The sequence below is a fragment of the Haliotis rufescens genome, unplaced genomic scaffold, assembly GCF_023055435.1.
Source record: "Haliotis rufescens isolate VD_foot unplaced genomic scaffold, xgHalRufe1.0.p SCAF_11, whole genome shotgun sequence".
Taxonomy (NCBI): Eukaryota; Metazoa; Mollusca; class Gastropoda; order Lepetellida; family Haliotidae; genus Haliotis; species Haliotis rufescens.
The window spans coordinates 10,502,108-10,513,807 of record NW_025963791.1 but is presented as its reverse complement, the minus strand read 5'-3'; the positions used below and the strand labels follow the sequence as shown (position 1 = coordinate 10,513,807).

The following is an 11,700-nucleotide window of genomic DNA, read 5'->3' as shown; positions in this document are numbered from 1 at the left end:
AGAAATAACGCAATACTGATTGAACGCAATTCATTTATTGACAAATTACGGGTAGATATTATCTTTGCGATAAAGTCACTGAGGTTTATTGACGCTGGATCTCACACAGTACATATGTTGTGTATGGGAACCTTCTCTAGAATTGTAAGCTCTTATTCAAATACTTGAGCGATGTGTGGGCGGTTCTGTCCAAAAATGAGTAATGTTGTCATGTGACAACGAAAGCTTCCCATTGGTTGATGAGCTGCGTATTTATCTGTGACTTTTGTCATTGACACCGACTAGTCGGTTTTGAGGAGTTAATATCTGAAGTGAAACTTGATCATTCGTAACAGGGTAGTCCCACGAACGATTCGCCCTCATGGACCAGGCACACAACCTCGTAGGCAATGTCTGGGGTCCCGTAGGGTCCTTTCCGCTTGTCTGTGGTCTGGATCCGGTTATGCCCGATCCCCCGGACACTGGCCTGAATATGGCTGTGCCCGACCCCCAGGACAATGGCCTGAATATGCTGATGACCGATCCTCAAGACGATCGCCTAAATCTGGTTATGCCTGACTCCCAGGACGATCGCCTGAATGTGGCTGTGCCCGACCCCCCGGACACTGGCCTGAATATGGTGATGACCGATCCTCAAGACGATCGCCTAAATCTGGTTATGCTTGACACCCAGGACGATCGCCTGAAAATGGTTATGCCCGACCCCCCGGACACTGGCCTGAATATGGTGATGACCGATCCTCAAGACGATCGCCTAAATCTGGTTATGCCTGACTCCCAGGACGATCGTCTGAATATAGCTGTGCCCGACCCCCAGGACAATGGCCTGAATGTGGTGATGACCGATCCTCAAGACGATCGCCTAAATCTGGTTATGCCTGACTCCCAGGACGATCGTCTGAATATAGCTGTGCCCGACCCCCAGGACAATGGCCTGAATGTGGTGATGACCGATCCTCAAGACGATCGCCTAAATCTGGTTATGCCTGACTCCCAGGACGATCGTCTGAATATAGCTGTGCCCGACCCCCAGGACAATGGCCTGTATATGGCGATGACCGATCCTCAAGACGATCGCCCGAACATCATCGTGTCCACCCCCCAAGGCAATGGTCTGGATCCTGAGGTTGCCCGGGCCATGGCTGCCACAAGCGAGTGTAACAGCATGATGCCGCTGATCAAACTGGAGCTCAACACCAAAATCAAGTTAAGACGACCCAACCTGACTGTGTCAAGTCAGCCGAGTCCACTACCCGAGGTAACATCTGCTACATTATCATATTATGATTAACTTCATTTATTACACCCAAAACGAGACGTGTTTTTCAAGGTTAATCCACGTTGGCCTTGAGATAAACATATGAGTCAGAATGTCGCTTATAAAATATCATAGACGGATCCGGACTGATACTTAGTGATATTTTAATTCACTGTTGTAAAAATGCTCCTTACAAAACTATTTATGCAGCAATGCTGGTAAGGAATTGTTAAATGAATTTTCTATATTCGATAATGTTGATACTGCTGAAGGAAAACTTAGTGATATTTTAATTCACTGTGGTCAAAATGCTCCTTACAAAACTATTTATGCAGCAATGCTGGTAAGGAATTGTTTAATGAATTTTCTATATTCGATAATGTTGATACTGCTGAAGGAAAACTTAGTGATATTTTAATTCACTGTGGTCAAAATGCTCCTTACAAAACTATTTATGCAGCAATGCTGGTAAGGAATTGTTTAATGAATTTTCTACATTCGATAATGTTGATACTGCTGTTGGACAACTTTGTGATATTTTAATTCACTGTGGTAAAAATGCTCCTTACAAAACTATTTATGCAGCAATGCTTGTAAGGAATTGTTAAATGAATTTTCTATATTCGATAATGTTGATACTGCTGAAGGAAAACTTAGTGATATTTTAATTCACTGTGGTAAAAATGCTCCTTACAAAACTATTTATGCAGCAATGCTGGTAAGGAATTGTTAAATGAATTTTCTATATTCGATAATGTTGATACTGCTGAAGGAAAACTTAGTGATATTTTAATTCACTGTGGTAAAAATGCTCCTTACAAAACTATTTATACAGCAATGCTGGTAAGGAATTGTTAAATGAATTTTCTATATTCGATAATGTTGATACTGCTGTTGGACAACTTTGTGATATTTTAATTCACTGTGGTAAAAATGCTCCTTACAAAACTATTTATGCAGCAATGCTGGTAAGGAATTGTTTAATGAATTTTCTATATTCGATAATGTTGATACTGCTGTTGGACAACTTTGTGATATTTTAATTCACTGTGGTAAAAATGCTCCTTACAAAACTATTTATGCAGCAATGCTGGTAAGGAATTGTTAAATGAATTTTCTATATTCGATAATGTTGATACTGCTGTTGGACAACTTTGTGATATTTTAATTCACTGGGGTAAAAATGCTCCTTACAAAACTATTTATGCAGCAATGCTGGTAAGGAATTGTTTAATGAATTTTCTATATTCGATAATGTTGATACTGCTGTTGGACAACTTTGTGATATTTTAATTCACTGTGGTAAAAATGCTCCTTACAAAACTATTTATGCAGCAATGCTGGTAAGGAATTGTTTAATGAATTTTCTATATTCGATAATGTTGATACTGCTGAAGGAAAACTTAGTGATATTTTAATTCACTGTGGTCAAAATGCTCCTTACAAAACTATTTATGCAGCAATGCTGGTAAGGAATTGTTAAATGAATTTTCTATATTCGATAATGTTGATACTGTTGTAGGAAAACTTAGTGATATTTTAATTCACTGTGGTAAAAATGCTCCTTACAAAACTTTTTATGCAGCAATGCTGGTAAGGAATTGTTAAATGAATTTTCTATATTCGATAATGTTGATACTGCTGAAGGAAAACTTTGTGATATTTTAATTCACTGTGGTCAAAATGCTCCTTACAAAACTATTTATGCAGCAATGCTGGTAAGGAATTGTTAAATGAATTTTCTATATTCGATAATGTTGATACTGCTGAAGGAAAACTTAGTGATATTTTCATTCACTGTGGTAAAAGCGCAGGAGCATATGTTACTGTTACTGACCTTGTACAAATCGGGTACAAGGTGTGAGACCAGTTATTATAGGGGAATTTCTGTTTTAAATGTAACGGATGCTGTTTACTTTTATTACAGAAAACACGCCTCAGAGTTTGGTTGGATGTGAATAATCGTCTATCTAAATCTCAGGCTGTTTTCGCCCAAACTTTTCAACGGTTGACAATATATTTATACTGCAAGCTTGATGTCCCAAATATTTATGTAAGCCTAGGGTCGCTTTTATTGTGCATTTGTAGATTTCTAAAAAAGCTTTCGATTGTGTAGATAGAGAAAAAATGTTATCTTTACTTCTTACCAAAGGATGTCATGGGAATTTGTTTCTAGTTCTGAAAAATATGTATTTATGGGTAAAGGCTTGTATTAAAAAACAATCTGGTAGAACACAGTGCTTATTATCCTATTATTATCCTTCATGGTTTCCTAGGTTGTTGTTTAACGCCGAACTCATCAAAATTTCAGCTGTATGTTGGTGTTCTGTGTAAAATCGAGTCTTAACAACCAAGTGACTGACATTGATGCCATGACATCAATCAAGTCTAATACAGGTCGGGTGGTCAGGCTCCCTGACTTGGTTGATGCATGTCATCATATCCCAATAGCTCATGATTGGAATGCCTGGTCCAGACACGATTATTTACAGACCATTGTCAATAGTTGGAGTATTGCTGACTGCGGCGTTACACAACACACAAACATTTATTTATTTATTTATTATTATTATTTTTTTTATTTTTTTTAAACTCACAACATTAAGAACAATCTGAACGCAATGATTAAGTCACTGCAAGCTGTAACAGGTTTTGTAAAATTATACATTTTTCAGATGACACTGGGGGATTTGGACCGACGGGAAAAAGTCAGGAAAAGAAATAAACATCACGCTAACATGAGTCGAAAGAGAAAAAAGGCGAAAGTGAAAATATTGAAAGAGGTAATATGGAGTTTACATCATACAGTTAAACCTCTTTAATCCGGACTCAGATTTATTTTATTCGTCAATGGTAGACCCGGAAATATGTCCATAAATACGCTTCCGTCCGATTAATGGTGTTTCATTGTATAGATTTGTATGATCTACATCCGGTATATAAAGGGCATGTATGTTAAAACGTTGTACTCGAATTGTAAGGCAGTGTTGCGGAAGCTTTGTGGCAGCTTTAACATCTACTTGGCGTCAGTATGAGTGAGTGAGTTGGGCGGTGGTTTAGTTTATCGGAGAAACAAGGCCACGCTGAGGCAGGTCGTAGATGTCCAACCTCATGAGAACAAAGGTTTATAATCGGGTTAATCTGGAATTCGAACTCAGAAGATCCTGGCAATGCAAGAATGTAACTTGAGTGGGGCGATGGGGTCGCCTGGTGGACCTGGGTTCGATTCCCTACATGGTTACAATGTGTCGAGGCTATTTTAGGTGTCCCCCGCCGTGATATTGCTGGAATATTGTTAAAAGCGGCATAAAACCATACTCACTCACTCACTCACTGTAACTGGATAAGCGGCGTCTTAAACCTTTGTACCACTAGTAGCCATACTAAAATTGACATTGTTCAGCCATTTTTTAATTTAGCAATTCATCCATGCTTTTTGAAAGTTCAAGGACTACCAGCTTATGCATGTATCAGTCCTCAAATCTAATGAACAGATAATCGAAATTTTCCTTTTGACCCACACGGATTTATTTCTGGGCGTTTGGGTGTATGATTTGGAATAAAGTTTTGTATTTTTTCTCTTTTGTCATTCAAGCACTTTATATCTACTGATATATAAAACAGACAAAACCCTTTGCACAGTCAGGGGCGGTCGGGTAGCCTAGTGGTTAAAGCGTTCGCTTGCACGCCGAAGACCCGAGTTCCGATTCCCGACATGGAGCCCATTTCTGGTGTCTGCCGCCATGATATTGCTGGAATATTGCTAAAAGCGGCCTAACACCATACTCACTCACTCACTTTCGACAGTCTGCGTCAAGCAGAGTCCATTATACATGGATATTATACATATCATAAGCATGTGTTTATGAATATAGATAATAAATTATTTATGGTATAATAGTATGGCTATGCATATTTGTGACATGTCATGGATGATCTAATCAATGTAGTTATGAGATTTGATCAATAAAATTCGCATTGTTTGAATCTATTCTATTTTGATCATAATACCCAGATGAGAAAGGTGCGCTACATGACCTCTTGGCTGTCTTTAAGTGCTAAATATATGACGAAGACGGATAGGTCCACGTTGCTACAGGGATCAGAGTCTCGCAACATCATGAGTGTTCTGACGGGTGAACATGTGGGAAACATGGCCGTCATGGTTTAACACGCCAACACTACCTTCAGTTCGTCGCTGCCTTTCAAACAATAAACCCGATTGCAAAATGAAAGTTCAAATATAGCAATGACCGTTAAACAGCATTCACTTCCCATTGTTTTATTTATGTCTCATCCAGGAGATCGCGCGATATGAAACTGAGAACGCCCTCCTGATGGAAGAGATCGCCAAAAGCCGTGGACAGAACACGGTCCTGGAGGACATTCTCCATCACCACGAGTGTCGTCATCAACTTCCCCAGGATATCCGGCCTACGTGAAATAATCTGTTTCGGGCATCCTGTCGTCACCCTGAATCAGGCTCCATTTTAAAATTAGGATCATACGCATTCCTGCATTCCTTTTTGTGTTGAATATGCGTCGCAAACTTTTCCTCGAACTATGTAGCTCTCACAGTGACTATATTTCTCTCAAAACAAGACCATATCATGTTCGTTTTAGTAATGACCATTCATTAGTGGGTATGTCATGTTACATGCACGCCACCTGTTATCCTAACATTTAAAACTAGGGTCCAGATCGCGCTGTCCGGAACAAATGTAATGATTTCCCAAGCAGCGCGACTGGGGGTGGATGACGTCATTGCTATGACAACGCACCTTTGGTCTCGCGGGACAGGATACGATTCAAGGCGATTCAGCTGCTATTGAAGCAGATTGTCGTGACACAGGTTGATTGACACGCAGTAGAAACAGTTCGCTGTGCACTACCCTGACGTGGCAGTGTCTTTGCTTGACTATGACTACAATGTACGCTAAAGCTTTCACTACATCTGACTGCTCGAATATCTGGATTCTTTTATTACCGTATTTCTTCTATTAGACGCCGGGCCTCTATGGACGCCGGGCTCTTATAGAAGCCGGGTCAATTGTTCACTGCAAAGAATAGAAGCCGGGCCTCTAATAGACGCCGGGTCGATCAATTGATACAATTAATGACCCCTTTTTGGGATTCGTGGTCATAGTGAAATGGGGGTATCAATAGAAGCCGGGCCTCCAAAAGACGCCGGGCCTCTAATTGACGCCGGGACAAAGGCTTGTCCGAAATAAATAGAAGCCCGGGCGTCTAATAGAGGAAATACGGTATATATATCCATGCGTATGACACACCTAAGAGCGTGAGTAAACGGAGCAATGGACCCAGAAACAGTCGGCCATCCTGCTTTTCTCGGTATCAATGCCAGTCAATATACGTGCCCTTTAACTATCGTCTCTGTGTGGCAATCTTGGAGAAAGGGGATGGTTGGTTAGACTCTGGTGTATCCGAAACAAATGATACTTCCTCCCCATCCTTTGTCTGTCTCCTGATCCAAACGTCATGATTTATATGAAGCTAACAGTCAACTGGGGCAATGTCTCTGTTTCACACAGGACAATCAGAACTCTGTCTGGCCACAAGGCCGAGGAGTAACGTACCCCTTTAGACAACATAGCGCTAAGATCGTTTTGTGTCCTGAAACGTGGACTTGCGAAAATCACCCGAAACGATGACGCGACCGGAATTTTCTGAAGCACAGACCACGTGCTAGGTTTTACAAGCTCTAGTTTTACTGAATAAGCACAAGGATGAAAGTTGCTGTTCAAAAACTGTTTGATAGACACATAAATGATTTCTTTATATTAGAAAAAAATATTTTCTGTAGTTTCTCTAACATATAAATATTAAACTGTTTCGTAAACTTCGTGACATGTTTGTTGTTGCTGTTGTTGTTGTTATTATTATTTATTGTATTTCCTATTTACATAGTGTATATGGATCTGTTTGCGGACTGTTGGATCAGATACAGAGCGTGTAATGTCACTACTGCTAACCATGATTGTGCAGTGCTTAATGGGCTATGAATGATGGCGATGGTATGAGAACATTTTATTGCCACAGGGGTAGCGGGGTAGCTTTGTATTATTATATTTGTTTGGAGAAACCCTAGGCCGATTTATTGTTCCTAAACATGAGACCCGTGAAGATATCTGGGGTAGAATAGGTCTTCAGCAACTCTGCTTGTCGTTAGAGGCGACTAACGGGATCGGGTGGTCAGGTTCGCAGACTTGGTTGTTGTATGTCATCGATCCCAATTGCGTGGATTGATGGTCATGATATTAATCACTGGACTGTCTGGTCAAGACTCGAATATTTACAGACCGCCGTCATATAGCTGGAATATTGCTGTGTGCGGCGTTAAACAACAAACCAACCAACCAACCTAAACACAAGCTTTCTCATTCACCGGCCTATTTCTGTCATCCTTAGTAATCTGGTTTCTCCACATTCTCCACAAAGCTCTGATAAATTGCCTTGGCCCCTTCGTCACCTAAGCTTCATTGCGGATGTGACGAGACAACCTATATTTCCCTATCAAGAACATAAAGCACAGGGTTACTTGATAGGATGGCTGTTTTAAGGGTCATGTTTTTCGAATCGGGCTCAAAACGAGGGCACGGCTGCGAATAGCTCCAGGATATTTATGGTAATCATAGTCAATGACAGACTCAACGCAGACGAAAACGTATGTTCTAAAATTTAGACGCCCCTCCACAAAGGATTGAGAATATGTGACATTTGTTTGCAGAATTTTCATCTGCGGCAAGCAAGGCAATATATAAAATAGACATTAGTATATTTTTATATTCATCAATAGTTATACCACGATTTAAATCGTTAATGTCAGTCACTACGTCATGTATATAAATAGAATGAAAGTCGGTGACAGTTTACATCCTTTTTTACACTAAGTGAAACATTGAATCGAGTCGTTGGTGACACATGTTACATCCATATAAAATCAAAGCGACAAAACCATAATCAAAATAAATCTCTGCTCAAAGTAAAAACCCTTTCCATAATCATAATAAATATCAGCTAAAGCAGAGTCGATTGTACGATTCCGACTATGTCATGACCACGTGTTCATGAATCACTATCAAATGGTAATGATACCAGGTGTTCGCGGTAAGGTTAGAGTATCCTGTCCCACCGATAGCGTCCGTCACAAACACATGTAAAGAAAAGTCAATTGTTTAAATGAAAAAAAAAACATTTGGTAGAAGACAAAATAAGGAAGTGCATTAGAGGTTACGTTTTGTCACTGATACATCAAATTTGGAAATGTCCCCCACATGTCTAACATAAAACATTTGCTGGGGCCTCGAATGTTAGAATCTTGATAAAACATCTTTTGAGCAAGAGTCATTACAAGATGACGCTGTTTGTTATATTCCGAGAAAGAACGTACTGAATTGTACCTCAAAGTGTAGACACCAAACGCTGGGGTTGCTGGAAGACATAAAGGGAATGTTGACAAATGGAGATTTGGAGTCATCCTTTTTGTATAACTTTGTCACCGCTGTTTTGCATTGTACCCCAATGGAATCTGTTTCTTCGAGGGGGGGTCGGGTAGCCTAGTGGTTAAGCGTTCGCTCGTCACCCGGGTTCGATTCCCGACATGGGCGCAATGTGTGAAGCCCATTTCTGGTGTCCCCCGCCGTGATATTGTTGGGATATTGCTAAAAGCGGCGTAAAACAAAACTCACTCACTCTAATCTTCAGATAATTGATAAGTTTATATCATATTGTACAGCTTCAAAAATGGTTTCTAGTATACCAAGAGATATTATTTTGTACCAAAGGTCCACTCTGCTACCGGTTTTCGCTAACACCTGGTGTCATCACTGTTGCTTAGTTTGTTTGTTTCCAGTGATTGACATCATGAACATCGATCTAGGTAATTGGGATACGATGACATGCATCAACCAAGTCAGCGAGCCTGACAACCCGATCCCGTTAGTCGCCTCTTACGACAAGCATAGTCGCCTTTTACGACAGGCATGGGTTGCTGAAGATATATTCTACCCCGGATCTTCACAGGTGCTGTTGCTTTGTGACACATTCATAAAATGTTCGCCACAATTTTCCCTTATGCGCCTTGTGGGATCGAAGATAATCGAGACTGTTTTTATATTTCTATCATAGCAACAAAACAAAACAAACATTACATAGGTTGACAATTTAAAGGTTTTACGGTTGTTGATATCATATCTTATAAAGTTTCTAAGTGCTCAATACAGTTTTTATCCGATCTAAGCCCATTCTGCTCTTCACGAGGTTCGCACACTGTAGTAAATGTGGTTAAGATCCACTAGTCCAATAATTTTGACATGTTTAGGTCTAAACCTAGATTGATGAACTGCTGTAGTCCTCGCCACTTGAAATAGAATCACGAAATATCGCGATCATTAATCAACGAACATAGCTGCATGTGTGATAATACTTACAAAGTGAAAACAAGCCATTCCGCCTATAGGGAATATTACTTACAAGGATGACAAAATTGCAACGTGAGCTTTTCAAGAAATATCAATCTGAAAAATCATCATGGTATTTTGATCACGTGGTTATTAATCCGATTAAGGGTCTGCAGTCAGGTGACAAGGAGCGACGGTACATAGCAGTGGGTGCAGTGTGCGTACATTACCAGCACGAGCTGTAAGAAAATTACGTGCAAATGTAGTATTTAAAGCGTAATTGACCAAAGTCACTGCACAATATTACCTCTCGCAGTCAACCGACTGTTGATTTTAGTAATTTAATGGTGATGTTTATTTCTAAGAAAATTGACGTTTCTTGAAAAGCGTACTTTCCTATGTTTGTCATTGCTGTAAGTAATAATCCTTATCGGTGGAAAGGCATGTTTTCTCTTTATAAGTATTAACACACATGCAGCTATCTGCGTCAATTAATCGTCGCGATATTTCGTGATTCTATTTCAAGTGTTTAAGGTTAAATGTGAGAAAGGCACGCACACACACACACACACACACACACACACACACACACACACACACACCTTTGAAATTCTTTGTAGGTAATTTTAAAAGGGGGCGTCAATTAGGGATACAGAAGTTTGGGGAGTTGGATATGTTTCGTTCTCAACGAGTTTACATTCTAAACACATTTTACAATGTATTTGATTCCAACCATTTCCGTAAGGTAGTTCGGATAGACGATATTTATAAAACAATTAACCAGAGGACAACATGTACATCCCCCTGCAACATCATCAATGTGCAGTTTCCACGTACAATTACGTTGTAATGTAATACCTAGGTGCTTATGACTTTGTACATCTTTGATTTCTGTACCATTCATATATAAGTTAGGTTTGCGACTAGGGTTTACTGAACGGGTAAATTGAAAAGATTCAGTTTTATCGTTTATTTAATTTTAACTTGCCATCTGACAGCCCCTTCTGACATTCTGTCCAAGACTGAAGTAATTATTGAGATTACTAGCAACTATATCGGGATCTTCTGTGATCTTATGTTATAGATAATAAACAATAATGGTCTAAAGAACGAGCCCTCTGGCACACCTGCCTAGACTGCTTTTGGATCTGAGCTTTAGATATCGATTTTCTAAGTAACTATCAAACTATTTTAATAAATTCCCCAGATACCATAATGTTCTAGCTTATAAATTATTCCTTTGTGCCAAACTTTATCAAAAACTTTACCTATGTCACAAAATAGGGCTCTAACTTCCTTACCTACATCTAACGATTTTGCAATAAAGTCATATAAATTAATATGTCAACTTAATGTGGGAGGAAAGCCCGAGCTGAAACCCATGAGCACGGTTTTGGTGCTGACAAACCTTAAAAAACAATCGGGGCGAATCCAGATTTGAACCCACAACTATAGGTTTCTAGAGTGTCCAAGGGACGCAACTCTCCCCAAGGAACAATAGAGGAGGATTTCATGTCATCCGCAAATAGTGCCAAATCATTTGCCCCCATGATTGTTAACATAAACAGTTAACATGTCGAGGAAGCTTTATGTAAACTTTATGGGATATTGTGCAATAGTTGAGCAATTGAGTGAGTGAGTGAGTTGGGTTTAACGCCGCTTTTAACAGTATTCCAGTAAGATCACGGCGTGTCAGCTTACTGTGGGAAGAAAGTGATTGAGTGAGTGAGTTAGGTTTAACGCCACTTTGATATTGATGTTGATGTTTGTTGTTTAACGCCGCTCACAGCAATATTCTAGCTATATGACGGCGATCTGTAAATAATCGAGTCTGGACCAGACAATCCAGTGATTGGCATCATGAGCATCGATCCACGCAATTGGGATACGATGACATGCATCAACCAAGTCAGCGAGTCTGACCACCCGATCCCGTAAGTCGCCTCTTACGACAAGCATAGTGGCCTTTTACGTCAGGCATGGGTTACTGAAGACCTATTCTACCCCGGATCTTCACGGGTC

At 39.9% G+C, this 11,700-nt stretch overlaps 1 protein-coding gene across 1 annotated transcript; it reads left to right on the top strand.

Annotated features, from left to right (window-relative positions):
* Positions 1-217: 217 nt before the first annotated feature.
* LOC124146342 (putative protein FAM47C) lies at positions 218-7,073 on the top strand. Its single transcript, XM_046516586.2, has 3 exons — positions 218-1,258; positions 3,934-4,041; positions 5,560-7,073. Exons 1-3 carry the CDS (start codon positions 362-364, stop codon positions 5,698-5,700), a joined length of 1,146 nt encoding a protein of 381 aa, XP_046372542.2. The 5' UTR covers positions 218-361; the 3' UTR covers positions 5,701-7,073.
* The last annotated feature ends 4,627 nt before the right edge of the window (positions 7,074-11,700 follow it).

Excerpts from the sequence above, each read along its gene's own strand:
- LOC124146342 (XM_046516586.2), top strand. The coding sequence starts at position 362 with ATGGACCAGGCACACAACCTCGTAGGCAATGTCTGGGGTCCCGTAGGG. Across the intron at positions 1,259-3,933 it reads AGCCGAGTCCACTACCCGAG|ATGACACTGGGGGATTTGGA; the intron begins GTAACATCTGCT and ends TACATTTTTCAG. Across the intron at positions 4,042-5,559 it reads AAGTGAAAATATTGAAAGAG|GAGATCGCGCGATATGAAAC; the intron begins GTAATATGGAGT and ends TGTCTCATCCAG.